Below are 25,556 nucleotides of genomic sequence, written 5' to 3'. Positions count from 1 at the left end.
ACATAATGGAGTGAACTGATCACTCAAACAGAGCCTGGGCAGACTGTTACCTTCAGTGGCTCTTGCAAAGCTCCTGTACTGGTGCAGTGTAAGTCCCAAGTCTCCTTTCTAGGCCCTGCTTTCCTCTGCATATTTTCACCTGCTGCTTCTCCCACGCACCTCAGTGCTCTGGACAAAAGAGCTCTCCCTGTGCTTCATTCAGTGCTTGGATATTTTCTTTAGATTGCCTATCGCTGTCCTCCTCCTCCTCCTCCCCCTGTCAGTGAGCATCTCTCTCCTCTGCTAACAACCTCACGACTACCTGTATACTCATCTATTCGTCCTACAGTGTTTCTGTGCTGTTTGCATATGATAAATCCTGCTGCTGTCACATACTGTTTAACTCCAGGAAGTGTGGCCAGCTTGTGTGAGACACATTACAAAAAGTGGAATTTAAAAATCTACTCAGCCAGCATCACAGCTGTATAAAAGGCCATCTCCTTACTTGTGTGCTGAGGAAAGAGCTCATCTGATGTGGTGACAGCAGAGGCCTGCAGCGTGCGTGGGTGACAGCCCGGGGAAGGACTGGAACATGTGTGATGCAGGAGGAGGAGGGTAAAAGCAGGAGATGGGTATTGGCATATGCCAGTGAGGAAGAGGTGGTTTGGCTTTCTGCAGAGTGTAGGAAGAAAATTATTCTGTGTGTGTGTATGCGCGTGTGTGTGTTGCAAGACCAGCACTGCAGAATAAAGGGATGCTCTGCCTAGGGAGCTAAACTGGCTGGTCTTTGAGCATTTTAATAGCCTTTCTTTTTTCTTTCCAAAGCTCCTGTCACCAGCTCTCTGACTCCAGCTGTAAGACAGAGTGTGCAGCATCCAAGATCATTTTAAAGTGCTTTATGGCCAACATCTGCCCAAGGCCTCCAGAAAGAGTAGGCACCGGGCCTCAAGCTGCGCATGGCTGCCTGTGTCCAAGCTTAGCTCCCAGCTTTTCAGAGGCTTTAGTTTGCACTTCTGCTCTGTTGCAAATGTTGTTTGTCCTTTTCCTTCCCTAGCACACTTGGCCTCTACCAAATTAAGTGGAAGCTTAAGGCAATGATAGCCAGTCCCTTGACCACAGTTTAAAACCACATTTAGAAACATGACAGAACAGCTTCTTCTCTCCAGGGCAAGGGAAAAGGTGCACAGTAGCATAAGCTGATTCAATGTGATCTAGTGAACTTGACCCCAGAAGGAACTGCCTGTCAGCCCTCTTGTGTCTAGAGTGGTTCTCATGAGACAAGACACTAAGCCATTCAGCCAGCAGAGTGACCTGAAACTCAAAAAAAGCTTCATTTTTAGGCAGCTCCATTCCTCCGTGCCACTGTGGGATCACACAAATACCACTGTGAACTCTTCAGAGAGGGTGGGACTGCATGGCCAGGGGCAAGGCAGAATGGCAGCCACTACCACTCAAGTCAGTCTGAACTGCCCTGAAACAACATCCTGAAAGAGCATTCAACAAAGAGCAGTCAAGAAAGGAACCACCATCTCCCAAATGAACTCTGCAATTTTCTGCAGTTTCATTAATTCCTGCTTTACAAGAATGGGCTGAATTAGCTGGAAACACAAGCCTTTACTTCTGGCAGGGAAAGACAACACAAGCTCTACAGTCATTTGCATCCCAGCTTATTTGAAAAAAAAAACAAAAAAACAACCCAACATGCAGTCCATATAGCTGCTCTGTTAATAAGACTAGAAAGGTTATTAACTCCCTTCCTTCTAGCACATAATAGTGGCACATAATTCACCTCAAAGCATTAATTTTCCTGCTTCCCCACAGGACCATCCCCAGTAGAACCTTAAACAGGTTCCCTATGTAAGCCAAGAGGATAGTGGTGAAGAAGGATCAGCAGTGAGCAAATAAGATGCCTGCTCCATGGTCCTAAGGGGTGCAAGATTCTCCACCATTTGCATTACGAGTCAGAAGGTACAGTGCTGTTAAGACCCCCTTTCCCTCCATGCATTTGTTCGGTTACTTAGAGGGTTGACAAAGTGGATACGTGCAGATGCTCCATCAAAAAAAAAAGTAAAAAAGTAAAAAAGTAAAAAAGTAAAAACAGAGAGGTAGAAAGATGGGAAGAACAGGAGGGAGCAAAAGAATGTGGCAGATCAGGCTGAATGGAAGCAGATTCAAAAGCCCAGGTAAGTCCTCCCGGCTCCTCTCTGCTGCCAGGTTGGGGCTCTCCTGGCTCCTCTATACTGCAGCCCTAAGCAAACCACAAAATAGAGAAGACTAGCTACAGTCAGCCTGGCAGGCAGCATGGACCAAACTATGTGATTGTAGGCTTAATCCACCAATACTACCTTCCCTGTTGTAGCTTTTTCTGTCCCTCTGGTGAATGGTTTTACTCCCTGTTCCCATCTCCTTGTACTACCTGAAATATTCATTTAGCTCAGCAAATTATTCCAGGTCGACGCATCACAGAAAACTTTTCAGTCTTTATGCATAAGTCGAGAATTTAGAAAAAAAGCCTACTGAGGCAAGCAGAACCATGGGGCTGGTGTGCAGGAAGGCCACCTGGCATCATGCAGGAAGACAGCAGGCAGTTCAGACTGAATCAATGCTCCTGGAGCAGGGAATCTCTTCTTGGAAATGGGAGGAACACTGTGCTGATGAGCCTGTACTCTTGCCTGACCTGCGCTCCTCTCCTTAGCAGCCTGTCACTAGGGAGATTAACAACTGACTGCTTTCCCCAGTTCAAAGCAATCCTGAAAAAAAGAGCCAGAGCAAGAGGCTGGCAAAGGAGATTGACTCCTCCCCACAATGCACTCAAAGGGGAAAGATATTCCACATAAAAGGCAAGGACTGGCAAAAAAAAGATAACTGAGATCAGCACCTAAGCAATACATAAGGGGAAAGGGCTGTTTTCCCTCCTTCCTCTCCACCAAGGAAATTTCAATGGGAGGAAGACAAATAATGAAAAAAGCCATCAAAGCAAGCTGGTGATTCATTAAAATAAAAAATGCATTATGCATTGAGAGCAGTCAATTAGGAGATGCAAACTGCACACTGTCCTGTCACCCTAGGGGAAGCACAAGCAAGGCAAGTGGGAGGAAAGGATAAGTAGAAAAGGAAAGATTTACAGGCATAAACAAAACCCAGCTACGACCCCAAGCTCAGTAGCTTGTCGGAAGGAGCAGCCATCACTAACCCACACGTAGTAGCTGGGAACAGACTTGCGTCTCTGGATTACTATGCAGAGAATGAACATACCTACTGTCCAGACACAGACTGGTGTCAACTGGGGCATTACCGCTTTGAAAAAACATGGGATATTGGTGCCAAATGACTAAAGAATCCACCATCAGATTTCCAGAGTGGAAGACAAACTCTGGGAAGCATCAGAAGCAAGTCCTTTTCTTCCCTGGCCTCAGTGCAAGCTGTGTGCACTGAGGGAGAGTACAAAGGGTTCCCAGTCCCCTCCAGCACACCCACAGCCCTCTCCTTGGGTACATCCCCTTCCTTCCCTCCCCACATCATAATGGAGTCACTTCAGGACCAGTGAGAGTATGAACAGGTCTGCTGAGCCCAATCCTGACAAGGTTCCCCCTCCTGCTTTCTAAGATCTGACAAACACAACACTCCAAAAAGAGAACATCAGGACCATCCTCCTGAGCCTGCCCCTCTGCCTGGGCTCTGACACCTCATTAGGATTCTGCATGACACTTTTCAAAGCCTGTACTCCTCATTGAAATGCTGACAGACAACCAGAGAAAACAAAATGCTCCCTCCCCTGTGAGGGGGCATTCTAGGCTGCAATTTCTGCTATGACTCAATCAGCATCCACTTTAATGAGGCCATCTACTATCACTGAAGCCCTAGTGACTGATGTCTAAGCTTCTACCTCAGCCTCCAATTGCTCAGCCCCTCCTCTTCTTTCCTCAGCTGCAGACTTCTGCAGTTGACAAAATGAGACAATGAATAAGACTTGCAGGACAAAGTGCACCAAATTCCCAGTACTGCAGCTTCCAGCAAATCTTTTGTCAGTTGAAAATCAGTTTAGCAGCCAAAAGCAAGTATGTTTAGCTGACAAGATTTGGGAATACACCATGAAGGTTCATCGTATCTTAACAACCTCCTGGGCTTAATGTGAGATGTTTTTGTACACAATAATTTGGGTCACTTTTGATCAGCCAGTATCTCTGGCATGTTGCCCAGTTCCTCTTAACACATACGCTATCTGAGCTGCACCTCTCTTCTCCAATCTCCTACACCCTTCTCTTTCTTTAATACTTCTGTCAGTCCTAGCCTTCCCTCATCAGGAAGGTCTGTATTGCTTTCTAATGAAATTATAAGGCAGATGAATTGAGCCCACTGAGGCATACAGGACTTGACCACTGTGTAGTTCTACATCATCCTTGCACAACATTGCATGCATGTAAAGGAACTGCACATATTGGAACATTCTGGGTGTAGTCCAGCTCCTAGCAGAGCTGAAAAGAGTTATATTACACCCTTAGGAGTCAATCATCTCCCTCAGCTTCTGCATTCCATTTGTTTTGCTTCCTAGTCCCATTTACAACATTCTTCCTTAGGAATGAGGATGTAAAAAAAAAAAAAAAAAAAAAAAAAAAAGAGTTTTAGGGCAAGAATGAAGATTCTGGAAAACAGCTTTTCCTAATCTTTTATGATTTTTTATTTCCCTCACCTTTTTCCCCTCCCAGGCTTCCTGTTTGGTTTCAGTTTGCAGGTAAGATACAAATCCATTTAGTGCATAGCAATATCCATCGTAGAAATTATATATGATAAATGACTGTAACAGTGCTAAGGATAAAACTCTAATCATATTTTTCCTCTAGGTTTCCAAACAGCAAACAGAGAGGAGCTGTACCACATCCTTTAGAGAATGAGGACACTGCACAAACTGTATCTTAGCAACAAATGAATTAATAGCATAACTTCCTAGTCCGCTGTACAGAAAAGGCACAACCAGTATTCAGAAACTGAGAAAATAACGAAAGCTGGAAGACTCACCTCCCCCTTCTTTACAGTCATGGACTGCCGACGAGGAGTGATCTCCTCATTGATACTGGAGAGGAAGTTCTGTGAGATCCGCAGAGCATCCTGCAGGAGTGGATGATCAGGGTGGCTCACTGGAGTGTGCTTGAGCAAATCCTGACACCAGGAACACAAAGAAAGAACAGAACCATGAGCAGCACTGGAAAGCAGGAGGGTCTGAGGGCCCCTAACTAGAGCTGTAGGAAAAGATGCTCCAGCTTCTTATGGATTAAAGCATGGCTCTATCTCTAGAGGAAGACGATAATACTCTGCCCTTCTTGGTAACACTGATGAAGAGGTAGCGGGGTCCTACATATGGACTCCCCCCGCTTAGTGTAAAGGGACTTATGCAGCATGACAGGTTTATTTTTGCAGTCCTGAAGCTCCATGGAAAATCTGAAGTGTGAAGAAAACAGGAAAGGGGCCTAAAGTTTGAAAACTACCCTTCAGATACTTACATGCAGGACAAGTGTGCTGCGAGTCACTCGATCCACTGGCTTGTATAACAGAGCTGTGGAGAAAAAAAAAAAAGGCAGCAGGAACATAAGGAAAAAGTACCTAAATACAGCCCCTACAGAACAACTTGTCCAATACAACTAAATGTACAGGTACAGGTTTATTAACCAATGAGCTGCTGGAAAATCCCCTTCTCTAAGGTTAATGTGCTGCACAGCCAATAAAACACACATGAACACACAGAGGAAATAAACATGCTCCACAGCAAACAGATGGCCACTTGTGAGCACGCCTTGCCAGACACTGGATGAGGAGCACACAAGGTAGTACAGAATACCTGCACGCAGCATGGCACAGTTCCTATCATTCCCTGGCAACATGCCTGGTCCCACAGGTCAGAATCAGGCTTCGCACTCTAAGTTTCCAAGGAGGTACCTGAAAAGTTGACTGTTCATCCCTCCTTCTGGAGTTCAGCATAACACGCCGAGTGCTTCCAAATCCCAATAACAGGCCAAAACAGGAAGGGGACTATCTTTTATATTGGTGAGTATGGAAGCTTCTTCCAACACAGATTGTCTTCTGCTTCTACTTACTTCTACTATTGTGCATAGAAACAAGCACCATGGAACCTGATCTTGATCAGGCTCTCTAGATGCTACCATAGGGCAAAACCCACATAACAATAACTGCTAGGATTGCATTTGTGCTATCACTGGGTAGCAGATGTTCTCTCAAAATCACAGCAGTCCTTTGGCTGGCCTGGTTCTGCCCAAAGGGACTGATGAAGTTTTAAGCTGGGCAGGGACTTCCCCATGAATGCACATAGCTTACTATGCATCAGCTCTGCTACTTAGCAAAAGGGAACTGATTTCCCAGGTAGAGCCAGCAGAGACTCCATAATTTTCCAGCATTTAAAAACAAAAAGGGAGAGTGGAGGTTTGGCAACAGCCTTCATCCAGTCCTGACAAACCAGTCTCCTTTCCATGGATCACTCACTTTCCAAGGAATTTTTCGTCGTCTGATCTTTAGATTCCTTTGTGCTTCTAGCCTTTAGATTCTAAAAGAAAAAGAAAACCCACATAGCAGATGGTCAATCACCTTGAAATATCACATGGGAATGTAAGAGGCTATCTGCTCCTCCAGGGGAGGGCCTAAGTGTGAATGGAGGACAGTCTTATCACAGCTCAAGTCAGTGAAGGAAAAGCGTGCTTTCCTTGGTAAATCCACCATTGCCATGTCGCAGGCATCCACACAACTCAAAATAAGCAATTTTCTTAGGAGTGCATATCAGTAGAGATGCAGCAAAGCAGGTAACCACCTACAGCAACAGGGATGGTGGAGTTTTAAAATTACCTGAGGAGAAAGACACATCCATAATGATGCAGCTGTTGTCACAGCACGTGCACACCATCAATAAATAAAGTACAGGATTGGGATTCAGTACCCCCAGGTTATACTTCCTCATACTTGTACTCAGAGCTATGCCTGCAACTCCTCCCTCTCTGCACATGGACTGTGAAGCTACATGCATTAGTGTGCTGAGCTCTGAAATCCTCACCAGGACACAAATGCAAAAGCATCACCACCATTATTCCAAATACAGCAGATACTAGCATGATTTCAGAATCACCCTTCAGAAAACAGCAAAACAGAGGGATCACATTTGCACAGAGCCCAGGACCCTGGGGCCTTAATCTCTATTCTGTCTTCTAGGGACGACCATATGGGATGACCATAGTATCATCTATACATATTACTATTAATAAACAGGAAAGTCCATGAAATGCATTTTAGCACTGAAAGAAAAGCACAGGGGAGGCTACTTACTGATGAGAGGACACCACTAGAGCACTGAACTGGTCAGGGAAAGGACCAGAACCTGATGGAAATCCTCAGGAAAGGAAAGAACAGAAGACATCTGCACTCCAATGAGTAGTACAGCAGGCAAGTCTTACCTCCCTCGTTTCATGCAAGGAACATGTTTTATTTTACTTCTTTATCATAAAAATCTAAAGGGACACACAATACTGAATATACTCAGGATTTTTTTCAGAGCAGTGAATGCCCCTAGTTTTATTTGGCTCTGATTATCCGTTTCTTTTTAAGGACACACATATGAAGTTCATGTCTTTTTGGCAACGGAGTTCTTCCAAGACATAATCACCACAATACAGCCAGTCAATGAGAACATGCACTGCAGGTAAAGCTGGTGGCCCGGGAAGTCTAAAAAAGTATTCGATGTCAATGCTCTGACACAGGCATTCCTCTTAAAAAGAGGAAATCAGAGAAGCCCAATGAATAATATTATAAACTATGGTGGACACACTTGCTTTTTTAAACAGACAGCTACCCTCTCCTCCTCTCCATGCCAGCGAAGCCTGCAACTCCACTGACAGTCATAATGGAAGCCATTAAGGATGGCTTTTTACACCATAGTCAGCATCATTACTAGCAAAAGAAATATGTGAGAAACTTAAATACAGCTTTCCCTTCTGGAAATGCATGAAGGTGGCACAAAGCTGAGAAGTTCAAAGCAATGCCAGTTTTTACAAGATTCCCTGGGTGGGAACAGCACATAAAGGCTGTCTATGTGATAACCTCTATTAGCCCAAAGCATAAATCGCTGTAAGAACATGAGCTGAAGACGTGAGTCTACGTGAGGTCACAACTCCTCCAGAAGTCAGGGCTGCAAAGATACTTGGAGGATAGACAGGAGTGACATCGAAGAATATTAGTCAGATCCAGACAGCTCGTGTGTCTGAATACCATGACATTACCTCAGAGATTTCAGCAAACTGAGCGTTGGCTTGGCAGCATTTCTCTGCTGTCTCCATAGCAACTTCATAGTTATCCACAAAGGCCCGGTACACTCCCAGCTGGCTGGCCTGCAGGAAGCAAAACAAAATTAAATAAACTCTGGGGAAGAAGACAGTTTGGGATGGCCAGCCTCAGTATCTAATGATTGGGTCATGTTCCTTCACATCAAAGAATCACAGGGAATGCTAAGCAGGCCCAGGAAGACATCACTGACCTGTCAGCTTTGCTTAACCAGCACAGGTGCTCCCATGTACCCAGTTCCATGTATGCTGAACAAGTTCACTTGCAAAGGATGTGGAAGCCTGCAAGAATGATGCATCCTTATCACTGCCATCTATTTTTCCCTTCTGAACTGCCAGATTAGTATCTATTAATATTTTAGCTCATTGATGTAAGTGGAGCTGCTGGCTATTTGCCACATAATATGAATCAGACAGGAATGATTCAGCCCAACAGCACAAATGTGACCCCAGCAAGCTACTTGTTAGCTTTTGCATGATGGACACACTAAATCAAACCTAATGCAGATATTAACCCATATTTGCACTAGTGAACATTGTAATAAGGGCAGTGGAGCACTGAAAATACAGAAGAAAGATCCAGAGCAAAATCTGTTTGGAAGGCAGTGACTGCAGCACTAGGTGATGGAAAATGGCAATTTTTCCAGCAGAAGGAATAAGCATTGGTCCAGAAGAAGATGGAACAGGCCTCAGAGTACAGTAATAAGCCATTATTATCACAGAGTCTTAGTACTGGTCCCATTTGCTGACTTAGGAATTGCAGCCAGAGAACGTAAGATCCAGCTCCGGAAATCCCTGGGTAGCTTCCAAGGTTGTCTGGATTGCAGAGCTGGTTTTGTGCTGCAGCGCTGCACAGGGTGTGCTGTAAACACCTCAGCAGCTTGAACATGCTTGCAAATGCATGGTGAGCCAACAGGTGGAGTGCTGTATAAGGCTCCATTAAGGAGTTCTTACCAGATGAGCTTGCACTTAACCTTATTATTTCTGCAAATTCCCTGACACTTCTGCCCAAGACATGCAACAGGCAGAGCAGTTCACTTTCCCACGCAGTGCACTTTTCCTCTCCTGCTGTCTCACAGTCATTGTGTTCCCCATTCTCTATGAAGCTTCATGCAAGAGACGATGGAAGAGAAAAAGCGACTCTCAGGAAATATATGCCTACACAAATTTCTTTAGCTAACAGAGGCTAAGAAATCGTAAGCTATTTCCTAGGGCACATTCTACTGAAAGATTAGGAACCAGTCTCAACCCCCATACAAAATGATATGGTTATGACCAAAGCTGGAGGGAACTGTGCTCACTTACACCAGGGATGACCTGGCCCATACAGTGTGGAGAGAATAAAATCTGTATTTGCCACTGGAACACAATTCTGTGAAGAAGCTGCTGTCAGAATTACTAATCATTTGCAGGATTTATGACATTCAGTTTTGGATGATGCCAGCTAACATGGCAGAGCTTTACAGTTTCTCCATTCCTGTGTGGCTCTTTCCATTTCCTGCTACTCTTGAACAGTCTTTCTAAGCTTTTGTTTTCCTCCTCTAAACATGCCGCCATGAAAACATCATATTAATTAAAAACTGAGTTTCTAATCAAAGCAATAATGCTCACACAAGTTTTCATGCTGGTTTAAGTTTTCTCTTTTCCAATTAAAAACAACACATGGCAAAAAATAAGCTTTGGTAGAAATAACTGGCTTTTGGTTACATTTTTTTCCAGTCCTGAAAACTAATCAGTGATAATATTTGCTAAATATTTCATCATTTCTAAAAACAGTTCTAAAGTGCTTCCTTTCTAGTTATAAGAGATACGTACAAAATATTCCCCAAAAATGAGAAGCATTTTTCACTCCCACATGCCTAGTGTCTTTTTTTTTTTTTCCCTTTTCCTTAGTTTCAACAGGAAAAAGGTGGAATAACAGTCACTGCCATTGCAAATGGATCATACCGTGCCAGACCACATGAAATTCTAAAACGCCTTGCATGCACTACCTATATAACTCCAATCCATGGTGCTTTGTTTTGTGTGATATTAAAGAAAATTCATGTCCCCAGGAACCTCAGGATAATAACAATTCCAGTGTTTATCATCAGATTGCATGGCATGCCCACAAGTAAACAGTCTGCTTCAAAATATTTGATGTACATCCAGTATGGATGTCTTGTAATGCCTCATGCTCTTGCCGTCTCTCTCATCTAGCTGCTTCCCACTGCCTGCCAAGAATTATTAGCTTTATCTCATCCAGCAAAGAGTTCACAATTCCCACTGATACTGTACCAAACCACCAGAAACTGAAACTGCTAAGCTAGCTCAAAGCTTCCTGTGCTAGGGCAATTTGCTCCTTTGCTTCCAACAGTAATCCAACAAAATAAACAATTCTGTAACAAATGCAGAAGAGTCAGGGGAACATAAAAATAGAGTTCTGGATGGGCTTAACTCCTGCACTTGCAACCACCATCAGCAAGAAATGGTCTTAAACAAAGGCCTAAGTAGCTGTATAGTGAATCAAAGCTTGCTCCACAGGCAGCAGTGGTGAAGATTATATTCAGGTCTTCTACAATTAGCGCTATCTTCATTGCTGCACTACACTTTCAACGGAGTTTGAGAGGCTTCCACTTTTCAGCAGCCTTCTGTATCTTTGCTTCAGCAACCAGCAGCAGGTGGCTTTGTCTTCTTAAACCAGTTGCTCAAATTGCATACCATGAACTACTCACCAAGGCACCAACTTGACCCCTCCTGGCTAAAACATGCTGGCAGTGAAAAACAGATTCCCCTATTTTGATCTTGAGCTGCTGGCATGCATGGAAAACATCATCTTCCAGACCCATCTCCCCCTGCTCCATAGGGGATGGGGATGGTGCTGGGCTACACAGCTGCTAACAATTGAGTGACCCTGGTAAAGCACACTCCTCATCCAATAACCCCCTCACTGGAATGTCACTCCTACCCTGAGAATCAGAGGCACCTCTGGAATGCAGAGATTCTTTTCTTTTCTGAAAAGGAAAAAACAGCTCCTTTAATCCTTTGCTTTCTCCACATGCTAGGGGAGAGGCTAAAGGGGCCAAAGGAATCCCCTAGAATGCAAACAATTTGTCATCTGGCACAGAAACTCAGCAATTTTAATTTAGCCTCAGGAATATGCTGTATATGTCTTTGTCCTGTTCCGCACTCAGAGAATTTTGTTGAGGTTCCTTGGAGGATTCTCAGGAGCAGGTGGACTGCATCAGCATAGCAGCAAAGGTAATATTAAAGGCCAGGATGGTGGTAGAAAAGCAAAGCCAAAAGCGATGACCATAAAACCGAGACAATCAGTACAAGATACAGCAAAGCACCACAGAAAGAAGGAAATACATGTCAAGTAGTTCAGCAATAGTATGAAACATTTTTAGCTGTTGGTGTTTCAAAGTATGCTTTTTAACACTGCCATTCTCCCATCTTCCTCTAAAGCAAATGGTCTGATGACACTGCAGACACCCTGGAGATTCAACATCTCTGTGAAACTGTATTTGTATTAGGAGCATAGCTTGCTCGAGTCTTGAATTAAAGGCAATGAAACAGCCACTTTTGCTGCAGGCCCTTCACTGCAGTGGTAAAGCTAGAAGCCTCTCACCTAACCCAGCTATGAGTTTTCATCCCTTCAGACTATGCACAGTCACCAAAGGGAGTAGTACCAGCCCTTGCAAGATGAATGGGAGGTAACAGAAACTTTGGTGATGGTAGCTGACTCACCAACTTTTGGAAGAGATCCCCTACACGTTGCTGGTGACTCCACTGCTGCACTCGGGGAAAGAGCCCATCATAGAATTCTTTGTGGATCTCATAGAGCTCAGGCACTTTGAAAAATATTGTCTCAATCTGCTGACTAGTCAGCACAGGCTGAGAGGTGGTGGCAGCTGCTTTCAAAGGCTTCATGGGCTGAAATTAGGAAAAAAGGAAATTGTTATCATGCAAACCAAGTACCTTCACCCTTGCCACATTACAACACATCCCTCCAGAGAGCTGTTTTTCATCTTATTAATAAGTGATACTTGCATTCACACAACTCCTGAAAGCTAGACATTAACAAGTTCTGTCATGGGGATCAGCCACCCCTGGTAGGTGGATTTTCCCAGGATATTAATGGTGTGATTAAAATCCCTCTGCACTCGATTTCCTTAATCTCTGCCCAACTGTACAGCAACATGTCTAATAATTAGCACAGAATACTGAAAGACAGGGCTCCTGGATACTACTACGCTAACCCTAGGTGTGCCATATCCAGTCCTTTCTTTAAGCCTCTCTTTCTCTACTGGAAGTAACAGGTGCTCTTTGCACCCAGCAACTTGTAACCCATGGTATGTGAAGTTCTGGGAAACCTCGGATGGAAGCAGCATCAAATTCAAGTACCAGTGTTTGAAATGGCATCTGTCACAAACGCTTACCAGCAGCAGAGCCTCCAGGTGGCTCAGGTAGGTTTCCTCACTGGCTAGGATTCCGGACAGGACCCATTTTCTCATCTCCAGGCCTTTTTCCAGGTCTGGTTCACTCTACAAAGCAGTTGTCAAGGAGAAAAAAAAATAAAAAAGGAAGGGGGAAAAAAGGGGGGGGGTTGGAGAGAAAGAAAAAAAACCAAGAATGAGAACGGAGAGTTAAAGAGATCATTCAGCTGACCATAGCATACTTGGGGTTTTTATTTACTTTTAGACTAAAAAACCCCACCTGTGCTCAGCATCTTGTTTCTAGAAATAAGCAAATATAAAACATTAAAGATATTTTTATTTACCAGCAACTGATGTCACTTAGATGAAATATAGGTGTTGGCTTTAGTCATCCAAGTTCAGTGCCTCAATTAGGAGCCCAGACTTCTTCACAAAATTCAAAACTCAGAACTTAAATATTCAGAATTTATCCTCCTAAACAAATCTCAGGGGACTCTTGGTTACGTGCAATTTACTCACTCCTCCCGCAAGAGTTCTCTATGATCTTACTCCAAAGCCATGTTTCTCCATGCAGACAGGATTATTTCCCCTGCATTGACACAGATGCACATGAATATACAGCAGTTACAGCCTGACATCGGTGTTAAGATGGCTGTTTCTTTCTCCCACTCTCTACTATTCACTAAATTATTCTTCAGTGCCAGCTTGTACAATGTCTATTTTTAGTGAGAGGATGGAATAATCAGCACTACTTGGAACACACATGCTGATTTTCTTATTGGGATTCCATGAAGGAGTTCTTCAACAAAACAACTGAAGGAAGAGAGAGAAAAAAATAAATACATTCACGGGCAAATGTACACATCAAGGGAAGACTAACATCAAGTGTTAAGAGAAGCAGTAATCCCCTCTGTTGAGTTTCAATTATCTTTCATCTCAAAACTGTTACCTGAAAAATGTTTAACCTGATAAAGTGAAATTGAGTATTTCCATAAACTCCGTAAAAAAATATGGCTGAACAATGAAGGTTATAAATAATCTTATAAATAGAACTTATTTCTAGTTCATTTCTGTCATTCACAGAAATGGCTTTTTACAATTGTTGCAACTTTTTAATATTGCTAAATGTCTCTAACAACAGAGTCGGTAGTTGAATCTGAAAGGGTGGATACTTTTCAAAGGCTTTGGGTAGGTTGTTCGGGGCTCTATCCTACTCCTTTTAACATCCACAGGAATCTTCAGCTATTGATTTCAGCAGCAGGAGGATCACAAAACATAGCTGTATGCACCACTCTATTGACGGACTATAAAGCCCTATAGCTGACAAAAAAGCCCTCCATTTAGTTTAGGGTCGAATACTTTGAACCCTATAGATGTATACATGAGGTTCATTATGGACAGAAGGTATCTCGACTATAGGTAAGCTGACAGTAACTGTCACATTCTGAGTGTGACTTTGAGCCTACGCACCACGCGAAGAAAGAAACAGATCCTCACGCTCCCAGATATTTCTGGATTCAGTCTCATCAATAACTATCCTGATTTTTGAATGCTTTCATTAAATGTCACAAACTATTTTCTAGGCTAAAAGACCTTGCAATGACTACCTCATAAAAATTTTGTGAGGTGTCAAATACCACCACCACTTCTTAAATAGAAGTGGCAGACAGAAGCTGTTCTAAGGAAATGAGTAAAATTTACATACACATCGGGTGCTAGATGGAAAGAAGAACTTGTCTTTGCACCTCACTCCTCAGTAAGGTTCAGTAAAAACCACAGGGCTTTTTAACATCTTGAGAGAGCATCTAAGAGGCTAGAAATCTGTAATTCAGCAGTTGTGTTCAGATGATTTCAGAAGAACACCAGTAACAAACTGCACGGTAAAAATGAATGCTGCAACAGATTCTGTGTACCTACAGAGTACCCATATGACTACCTGTAATAGCTCCAACAGAAGTGTGCAACAATATTGTGACCATTCCTTATGATTTCTCTACCAGTAGTGCCTGGATGTCCACCTCATGGACCATTTTGTGAGGTATGGTATGTAGACCATAATCAAGACAGACAGCCTCAAGATGTTTAACGAAGATTGCCTTCATCCAAAAAGGCAGGGATATAGCAGCCCTGGTGCAAAAAAACCCAACCCAAAACAACACCTCTGGGTTTCCAGAGACTTCTTACAACACTTACAAAAGAAAAATGCAGCTTCACAAAGAAGCATTGATAAAAACTAACAGTGCTCCAAAGTCCACACTCCCGAGGATGAGGTGACTGGTCAATATTGACACAGCACTATAATTATCTTTAGCAGGTTCTCTTGGAGGAGGTAAGGATTTAAAAACCAGCTGGGTATTTGTAACATAAAGAGCAGCACACAATGACAAGTTATTTAAATGGTTCAAACTTCCCCGTCATGACAGTGGCACAACAGTTTTCCTCTTCACAAATAAAAGCTTTAATTTACAAGCCAGTTCTTGCTGGGCACTGTCAGCTGACAGACAGCATTTTCTGTCTGAATGTTAATTTCCTCTCTTTAAAAAAGATGTGCTTTCAGTGAGGCAAACATCTCCCAGGACACACTAGAGGCCTTCCTTCCTGGCCACTACCACAAGGTTACTTTGCAAAGTCCATAGTATTGTCCTAACCCTTTTTAATAGAAGCCTTTTCCAAGCGTGATGCTTGCAAAACAGCTTCAGATGCAGCCAAACAGGGCAGGGCCTGGCTGCTTTAAGATACAGTACAGCAGTTGCTGCAGAAACCCTCTGGGGAGTTTATCCAACAATCACACAAGCACATTAAAAGGTTTCCAGTGCAGTACCTCAAATTTACATGCAGATCCCTCATATGTGAAAAGATGATCTCCTGCTGCTCCTGCTGTGTCAGGGATCAATATGACACTATGATGCTGCTGCCTGCATTGTACTGCCACTCTGTACTTCCTCCTGAGAGCCAGTGCCCGGACACGTGTCCCCTGCTGAGGGAGGCCTTTTCTGACAATGTCACCTGGGGTTGCACTGAGCAGCAGCTCTTGCTGCTGCATGAACATCTGGAAAACAGTCCCCATGCTTCTTCAGCCTCAGGGTGCTTTTTAAGTCACACTTGTTATGAAATGTATTCCAGGACTGAGAAACTCACTGGGAGCTGGTGCCAACATCAGGAAGAGGAGGAGTAAGTTTATTAGTTGGTATTACAACATCCCTCACTTACAGAATTGGGAACAGGCCCACCTGCTCACCCAAAGCAAAGTAATTAGCAGGCAGAGATACTGCGAGGCTGTCCAACCACTTTCCCCTTAGAGTACACCAAATCTGATGCACCCAGTGCCAAGGGCATTTTCTGCTTTGCCCGTAACTGACAAAAAAGGGAAACAAAGAGCAACAGTGACCACAACAGCCTCACTGACTGATCTGTTTTTGCACTCCAGGCAGAAGGGCAGTTAAAAGAGGGAACATCGTGGGTGTAGGTATCAAGCTTCCCACCAGTTCAGGGAGACCTGCCAAGGCTGAGGACTCCTTTCCCCTACCCTGGCAAGGAAGTAGTCAGAAATCTTTGAGCTGCTTGTGGCAAGGGGAGGAGCTGGTACCACATCTACCAGACCACATTAGCTAGGGGAAAAATACACCTATTAACCAAAGTGCAGATGGGATGTTCCCAGCAGGACATGGGAGCAGCCTGTATTGGCAAACTAACTACTCAGCAGGGAGTGCCAGGTGGTCAGCAGTCTATCCCATGCTTCCTACCCAGCTTGGTTAGCCCTTTTTTAACTTGTACAAGTCTGACTAGTATTTCACGTTCTGACTCTGTCCCTACCTCTTTGATGCCAGCATCCATTTCTAGCCTTTCTCCACTGCCCTTCCATCTTTTGGCTGCCTCTCTACCTCCATGTTTCAGAATAAATCTATCTCACAAGACTATCATGGGGCAGCAGCCAGAGCATTCCTGTCTATCTGCCATGGGAGCTGTGAGGACCCAACACCCAGCCAGGTCTGAACAAGCACGCAAGAAATCAATCCTTCCCTCCCACTCCTCATGAACTACCTTAAAAAAAACAGAAAACACAAAGGAAAGTGGAAAGCAGTATAAAGGAAGTTTCACAGGTATCTCATGCCTGTAAGGTTATGGTGTTTTCTTCTCAACTGGGTGGTGGTTCTTGCTATTCCAAAGATTTAAAAACAGAAAGATTGAGGCACAGTCAGAAGCACAATCTTGTGACCTAAACCAAGGCCAGTCAGAGTGGCTAGAAGCACTGAAGATATTACAGAGCACGCATGCACTGGCCCTGAGCCACGGCTGTTTTGAATGTGTTTACAGCTTGTCAGCCTAAGTACTTTAGTTTACTAACCAGGTTGGCATTGTATGTTGTATTCAATTACTGCCAGCCTGAGATTCACCAGCTCCAAGGATTAGACAGATTCAGCTCTTCCTGACCGTTTAAAGAACTTGGGGCTTTCTGGTTGTTGTTTGAATTTACAGCAATAATTGTTTTCTTGCAAATGTTAGAAGAACACAGATTAAGAATCTAGAAACCACAACACACAAGATTTTGCAAAGTGGTTGCTGCCAAGGCAGCTCTGTAAAGAGAATCAGTGATTCAAAGTGGGCGTATAAAAGGCACTTTAACTCTCAGACCTTCCTTTGGTACAGTGTGTTCATATGCTGTGTAATGAATGTGTTCAAAGGAGAGGTTTCCCCTAAGGACAGCTCAGAATCTCATACAGAAGTTGACAGCCTATGGAAGAAAAACTATTAATTTCAATTTTTAAAATGTAAATATCTTTGAACGCTTCAGCTAAACAGGCTGGAGGTGTCTCATTGTCTTGGTGATACTAAACAGGGCAAATTCTGTAATCTAGCCAATCATGCTCCATGCAGGGAAGGGAAGGAGCAGGGAGAGGAGCCAACATTATTTATAACATTAGTACTGGTGTGCCAGCTCTCCTCAGGAAGGGCTGTACATCCAGGCAGAGCCCTTAAGGAGCAAAGAGTTGGACAATAAAAAGGAAAAGTTGCATCTGTTGGGGGTGGTGAGAGGAAAGTGACAGTAAAACAAAACAAACAAACAAAACCAAATACTCAGAGGAAGAAAGTAGAAGGATTTAGAAATGCTGGAGAGGGAAAGACAAGCTAGCAACAGAAGTAGCAAGCAGAGCAATATATCCCATTTACTGATGTAGCTTCAGAGGTCAACTTTTCTGGACCCCCTTGGGATGAAGCTCAGAGAAAAATCCACAACCTGCTCTGCCATAGCCCTGCTTTCCATGTAGCTGGCAAATAGTGAGAACAGAAGAATCTGGTCTGAGGACCAGCAGTAACTGCCAATGCTGCACCAACTGCAAACTGCATGGCTGAAAATGGAAGCGAAATTCTACCTGGAAATCTCCAAGTACCAGCCAATTTCCCCTCCAAACAGAATGGGAAGTAGGAGTTAGTCGCTCGGCTTTAGCAGTCCTGCCTCCCTGGGTATGATACATACAAGAATTGGAGAGATCTATTTTGGCAAAAACCTCATCTTCTAAACTCTAGAAAAGTGACTCCCCTCCTTTCCTGAGGGGGTAGAACCAGTTTTGCCTTTCCACTGGCTGCCCTGTGCCCACCTCCATAGAGCCCCACACACATCTTTGAGCCTGGCTTTGACAGCGACCAGATCTTGAAAGGCCTTTCTTGCTTCTACTCTTTCGATCACTGTAATCTCTCCCCACATAAGTAGTGTCAATAGAATCATGATGACTGAAGCTTCCCATCCTCTCTCGGTCCTTTAGCCTCTGGGCTGCAACCCATCCACTCCAAAACTCTTGGCAATAACTCTTCTCTAGTGAAGAGTGTCAGTCACTAACCTTCCAGCTGTCCCAGCACTTCCCTGTGCCCCAAGAATACCGTAGCAAGCTCTTGCTCTGTCCTCCTCTAACTCTATCCAGATATCTTCTCCACTTTTCACCCCAGCTGCATGGCGAAGACAGACACGTTGTCTCTTTCTGGGAGTGAAACATCACCACCTATTACAAAGACTGTCTGACACCTTCTGAAGCTACCAGCACTGTCTTATTTGGCAAACATTTGGGCTGACATTTTCCAAGACAGGTTTCCAGAATTTTTGGAAAGTTCAGTCACAACAGCTCAACTGTTACAGAAAGCGAGGTTCGGGAAAATTAAATCACTTCTCAAGTTAAATAAACAAACAACTTAAGCGTTAGTGGAACCTATTTCTCCTTTTTCCTCTTTCCCCTGTAAGCTTGCTTCAGAGCAACAAAGTTTGGCAGAAGCATTGGCTTTATACCAGGACATGCGTCAGCAGCTCAGCACGAGATTCTGGAAGAGCCAGAAGAGGGGGTACGACCTAGCTTGCTCAATGCAAACATTTGTTAAGGCCTCCTTACCGCAAAAATGACGAGTCAAGGGATGCCAAGATCCACGTTACAAACACCCATGTTGATTAATTATGTCCTCTCTGGGTCACAGACAAAACTAATGCTGGTGCACCTTGTCACCCTCCTTGGATAGCAACAGAAGTTTATGCAACGGATACACAGCAGGTGGAATATGAATACATAAGAGGTGGCTTAAGTGGTACAGTTTGGAGGCAGACCAGCCAGCTTCTTTTAGTCTGCTTATATGGCACAGGTGGTAGGGGGGATTGGAAAAGAGATCCCAAATGACAAGGTGCAGAACACCACAAACCTTCTGGCAGTCAATTATGGCCCTCACTTCCTGAACATGGAACAGGGAGCTGGTTACTCCCCACACTGAGAGAACAACATGAAGCCCCCCCACGAGTACTCCAGGAGGTATCCCTTCATTCTTTTTTAGAAAGAGACACTGCTCTCAGCCACTCTGCACATTTTTTATGCTGGCTGGGTAGACCAGGTGGAACCCTGATGCACTATCCAACCAAAGGTGACAGCTGCTACAAGGAGGCAGAAGGACTCAGTCAAACACTTGGCAGAAAAAATACAAAGCGGAAAACAAGCTTACAAAATAAGTCAAAGCAAAATGCCCTCAAATATCCAGACAGCAACAACCCAGTCTCCAAGTGGAAGGCTGGTCTCATGGATAAGGCAGATGAGCACCACACAAGAATGCTGCTATGCCTGTGTGATGCTAAGTGAATTACTTAGGACATTTTAAAAAAATAAAAATAATTGGTTGGAATGTTTTCCATTTTCTGAGTGCCTGACTGGAGTGTTGTTAACTCTTGGTTGCAAGTGAAATTAAAGGGATTTTACTTTAAATGTGAAGAAAACTGCATTAAAAGTCAGAACTTGGTTTTGCACAACATTACGCATCTCACATTAAGCACCCAAAATTAGCAGATGCTTTTCCTATAATCTGTCTGCCTTGATTACCTGTGGTTAGTGAACATACCATCCTCTTATCTCACAGGAACATTGCAAGGATAATTAAGACCTGCGTAGCATTCCAACTGTATTTGGAGTTAATGGTCACGTCAAAAGGAAATGAGTACTGTTGTGCTGAGAGCAGAGTTTGCCCAGCATCCTGTAAATAAGGTATACACAGAGCTCTAGAGAGAAAATACCGAATCCGGTATCATTCACTATATATGCTGAACAATGCATGAATACCACAGAAAAAAAGATGAAATGATAGTTTCTTTTATAGTTATCATCGTGATTCAAGACAAGGCTACAGCCACAAGGCAAGGCTTATTAACCATCACCACTTCCTAACTTCTGAATAACTTTACAATCTTAGTATTTTGTCAGACTGGTGTGTATATAGTACATGTGTTGTATTGTCACACACTGTTAACTGTTGATTTCTAGACTCTGGTCATAAACTAAAATTTTCAGAAGTAATTGCGGGCACCTAAGAAAGATGTAAAAGGGCAAGGAGACTACTATAAAAGCAAACACAGGTAAACAAAAAATATTTTCCTGCTAATCAAGTGTAGTGAAAAAGAAAATAGAAAATACATGTCCTGGTATTTCTCGTCCAACACATCTTATGTGCTTAGCTCAGCACAGTGTATTTGACACAATTTTGCTACTGACTCTCTTCCACTACATCTGAGAACAGAACTACAGTAAAAGCCATCTAACAACTTGTGATGACAGAAAGTTTAACTTGTTTGGGAAATACTGCAACCATACATAAATTAGTCTCTTCCTCCTTGCCAGGGACAGTCCTTCATGAGTCGCATTGTCATTTATGGACTAATTACAGACAGGATCAACTGAAGCTGCTGAGGTTCATGATTAGAAGTCTAATCTGTATCAGGACACCTCTTTCTTTTGGAAGCCATAAACCATCTTTTTATAGTTAGAAAGAAGAAAGCAGCCATTTATGTTAAAAATTATTTTTAAAAAGGCAGCCTTCCAGCATTATTAAGGTAACTTTGAAATTAACTACTGTTAAGTGCTTATGAGGCAACACTCAAACAAATAAAAAACAAAATTAAGTATTAGGCAGTGTCCCTTCCAGGCCTCCAGTTACAGGCACTATGACAACTGTTTCTTTGAAGATAATTCTCAGCCATATGTAGCCACATGGCATTCTTCCTTCATCCTGAGAAACAAAACCTGGAAACCTCAAGCCAATATTAAAACATTCCTAGAGCTTTTGAATTTACTAATGATCATTTTTTCATTCAAAAGCCTCTTGCACATCACAAGAATTCTCATCTTGAGAGATAAAAAAGCATCTCAGAATTAATAGCATAAGCAGCTAACTAGATTCCATACTTAACAGTCCAACAAAATTAAGCAAACATCCACAATATATGTACTTGATAAAGCTTTAAAAGATCTTGCCAATGCATTTTTATAAATGAGAAAGAACAAGAACACTGTCTCAAGCAGGCTTCTTAATCTAACATTCATCCTAGAAAAAGCAAGTAAGTATATGATATGGTACTAACCAATAAGGAGTAATAGAAAGATGTATACAATGAATGCTTTGTAGCAATGGTTTGTGGAACTTGTCAGACTCTCAAAATCATTTTGATGCAAGACAAATAAAACTGTCTGATAAAGGTGATTGTGTTGATTTACATGTACACTGATATTTGTAAAATATTCATCATCTTCTCCCATGACATCTTAATTAACAAGACAGAACGATATAAAGCCAACACATAAGTTGAACCACTTAAACGACAGGTTTCAAAGTGTCATTTACAATGTGGGAATTCAAGGTTGTTTGGCTACACTTTCTTAGAAACACAGTAGGAAGGAAGTGACAGTTGTCTTTGTGCTATTAAGCATTTTTATGAATGACCTGGGGAACCAAAAGTTTGCAGATGACAAAGATATTCAGGGAAACGGCAATTTGGGATTGAAATGCTCTACAATCTAGGAAGCAAAGGGATAAAGAGAAGCAAAGGTTGAAAGTCAAACAGATTAATTCAAGCTGAAACAGATTTTTTGACTGCGAAAACAGCAGAGTTAATAGTTATTTACAAAGGCAAACAGCAGACTCTCTACCAAGACTACCGTAAAAACAAAGTCAGAAATTTTCCTGAAGTTCCAAGGTATAGCCATGCTACTGAACCTGAAGCAAATATAAAGCAAGATAGCCTGAAGGTCCACATCAAACCACAGGTCAGGCCAAGTGGTCCCTTCCGAAATTTTTATCTGCCGTAATTGATAGCTATTTAGTGAAAACTTGGATTTTTTATAAGCGGCCATCTAACACCCAAAGTCACCATACTTTGGAGGTGGCAGTTTTAATTCCTGTTATTCTGTTTGCACAGGGTAAAGGAAACACATCTTATATTCTAAATGCTTTATCAAAGCCTTTAACCTACCTGAAAGCAACTCTCTATTTTCCCAGCAATGACCACCCACATGCACAGATGTATGAACATCATAATGTGGGATGTTTTGTTCCAGAGTCCCCTTTCCAAAATATCTGGTATTTAGAGACCCTCTCAACAGCAATTAGTCACCTATTCTCTGCACTAAAATTCACAAAGGGTGGAAAACTGAGGCTTAAAAATCATACACACAACACTCATCCCTGAAGTAAGTTTAGGCTTAGCATCAGCTAGAAACCCCAGTTTAGTTTTAAATATACAGTATCAATCAGGCACTGACTGACTCTATTCTGTCAGGTTATCTGTCCTACAGTGTTGGCAGTCCCTGTCTTTGCTCCCCATTAAAGCAGTCTATCCCTTGCAAACCTACAAGGCTTTGCTGACTCCAAAACACAGAAAGGACTCACTGATTTTGTAGATTCCAGAGACCCTGAAGATAAGGTGTCTCGGCTGCCTCGACTCTTGGAACTGAGATGGGGTGAGGAGGATGGTGAGTCATCAATATAGGGCATCATATCATGATGTCGTCTCTGCTCTTCAGCACGGTCTGCATCATACGCATAGCTAGGTGGCGTGCCACTGAATGAAGCATCTGTAAAACAGGAGAAAAATCTGTCTGGTCAGAGTCAACCTGGACATAAGACAGCCTGTCAACCAAGGCACTGCCTGCCTCCCACCTATTATGATTACTTATCAGTAAACCCTGATTCAGTAATCGTTAAATATAGATCAAGTGGAGGCATAAAGGTAATTAAACTCAAGTTGTCACCAAACATTCACTTCACTCATTCCAAGTCCTAAAAGGTAAAGTCCTTTACAATATCTAACATTGGTATTCATTTAATTACAGCTCCTTCCCTCAAGTTTTCCTTCAAAAGCATTAGCATCAAAATAAATCCTTTTGCAGGCTCCATGCAAGTTATGCAGCCTGGGTTTCAGAACATAGTGGGGTTAGGGTAAGAGAACCTGTTTTTTTATGTAGAAAAAGAACAGATGATGCCCCTGCCAGTTTAGCAATCATAGATAATACATAGCTCAGGGGAGAAACATAACTCTTTCCAGACCTCTCAGGAACAAGAGGACTAGGAAAGAAAGGTCTTACATGTCAAGTGAACAGGCCTACTGCCAAAACAAAATCCTAAGAGGTGCTCCTCTACTGGCTGCCACTCCTCCTCCTCCTCAATTTTGAGACTAACTCCATAAACAAATGAACAAATCACCACCCTGCTACCTCCTACACCCCACCTCACCCACCCACATAAAACAAACAAACAAACCCCAACCACCCAATCAAAAACACCCAAATAAACAAAAAAGAATGGTTGGCATGAAGAGTTAAATTAACCATTATTGCATGAGATATCAATTAACTTCTGCTGGAAAGATGAGTACTAAAAGTGGTTCTGGTACCTTTAGCACAGAGACTGTTTCTGCAAAGATTGTATTGAAGGACACACACTGATCAGCTCCCTCTACCACAGGCTAAAAGGTCTTTTACCTCTCTGCACAGAGAAACATACTTGCATTCTGCACAGTGGCACCGCATCGCATACATCTTGCCTGAGAGAAGCTGGAGGCACCCTTCATGTAAGTTACACTGGCCTGTGAAGCACATTCCCTTGTCAATGCCCAGAAGGGTGCTGTGTGTAACAGTAATAGCCATGCAGGGGCCACTGAATGCAAAATGTTAGAGTTCCTCCTCCTCTTTCAGTTACGAGTCACAAAATGCCACTCTTCTCCCAAAACTGAAAAATAACCACAGGGAGATAAGCTAGATCCACTTTTACAGTAGCAGGTGAGCCTGATGGAAGACAAAGCCACACACACACACAAAGCTTTTTTCTTATATGTTTAAAATTCTGCATTAAATTCACACTTGAACACAAGTAGAACCATTTTTTACTTGTTTTCACAAATATCCAGGTTCTGCGAAAATAATAAGCAGCAGCTGCCAAGCATACTAATAATCCTGTTATACATCAGTAAGGCGGGGTGGAGGAGTAACATTTTAAAGCCCACTTTCCTCCCCCACAGTAAACTTAGTTAAAGCATGACTCATTCCAGTGAAGGATGTGAACTTTGTCTGGAACAGAATAAAACTTGATCTGTGTGGCTTATTCAGGACGGAGAGCTGGTCTAGGGAATTTATGCAAACAATATACTGAAAATCCAACAATAAATGCACTGTAGAAGTGAGCCTCTGTCTCGGTTCGTACCAAATACCACCCAGCTAAATAACAGCTGTATACGAGGCCTTTAGGCTGCTGAAGGAGCACGTCAATATTATTTTAACAAGCTCAATGAGCTTTATGTCACCCACCCGCTCATGGTATTACCTTCTGGTCAAGCTCTCAGAGTTCCTCAAAAGACTCATTAGATTGTGCAAGACCACGGGGGGCGGGGGGGAGGGAAAAAAAAGAAAGGTGCTACACATTCTCTGGAAGGCATGTTTGTCTAGTTGTTACAGGTTTCCAGAGCTCCCCAACCATTTAGAAGTCACCTATTAAGTTGATTTGGTAAACGGAGGCTTGAAAGGGAGTTGTTGAAATAAGGATGCTCAGTCACAAACAAAAGATATTTTTAGATATCCCAAAGTTGGATATCATCTACAACACCTGCAAGTCAAACAAATGTCATGCTGGACTTTTCAAAAGCTCTTTGGCCACAAGAAAGTGTAAGAGAAGACAGCATGGCCCCTACCTTGCACTACCCGAACAGGCAAGGAAACACTGAAAGAAAAAATAAAAATAGACTCCTCACACACAAGATGGATGGTCTTCTGTTTGGCCAGAAAGTTAAGGGACTGTTTTGATTCCAGAAACCAGAACTGTAAATAGGAAGGAGGATGACTGTCTCCTTGTATCTCTGCACTATATATGCCATATAATTAAAAAAATAATAATACGTAAATAGAAACCAAAACCTTAACACCATTTAACTTCAGTGGAAGAGTGCAGATACCTGTTTTCCATTCAGCTGTTCCTTGTGCAACTTTCTAACCCAAGAAGCCCGCAAGGCATTCCTGACAATTTAACCTGGCATTATCCAAGGAAG

At 42.9% G+C, this 25,556-nt stretch overlaps 1 protein-coding gene across 2 annotated transcripts in view; it reads right to left on the bottom strand.

Moving 5' to 3' along the window:
* Nucleotides 1-25,556, bottom strand: part of BCR (BCR activator of RhoGEF and GTPase) — a 102,211-nt gene that overhangs the window by 29,223 nt on the left and 47,432 nt on the right. For both annotated transcript variants that reach the window (XM_037410395.1, XM_037410472.1), the window contains exons 2-8: nucleotides 22,910-23,094; nucleotides 12,734-12,838; nucleotides 12,042-12,227; nucleotides 8,253-8,360; nucleotides 6,472-6,532; nucleotides 5,478-5,530; nucleotides 4,996-5,136 (exon numbers count right to left, since the gene is read on the bottom strand). In XM_037410395.1, the coding sequence (XP_037266292.1) occupies nucleotides 4,996-5,136; nucleotides 5,478-5,530; nucleotides 6,472-6,532; nucleotides 8,253-8,360; nucleotides 12,042-12,227; nucleotides 12,734-12,838; nucleotides 22,910-23,094 (839 nt within the window). The remainder of the gene's footprint in view (nucleotides 1-4,995; nucleotides 5,137-5,477; nucleotides 5,531-6,471; nucleotides 6,533-8,252; nucleotides 8,361-12,041; nucleotides 12,228-12,733; nucleotides 12,839-22,909; nucleotides 23,095-25,556) is intronic.

The sequence above is a fragment of the Falco rusticolus genome, chromosome 1, assembly GCF_015220075.1.
Source record: "Falco rusticolus isolate bFalRus1 chromosome 1, bFalRus1.pri, whole genome shotgun sequence".
Taxonomy (NCBI): domain Eukaryota; kingdom Metazoa; phylum Chordata; class Aves; order Falconiformes; family Falconidae; genus Falco; species Falco rusticolus.
The sequence above is the reverse complement of the archived record's forward strand: the minus strand, read 5'-3'. Positions and strand labels throughout refer to the sequence as shown.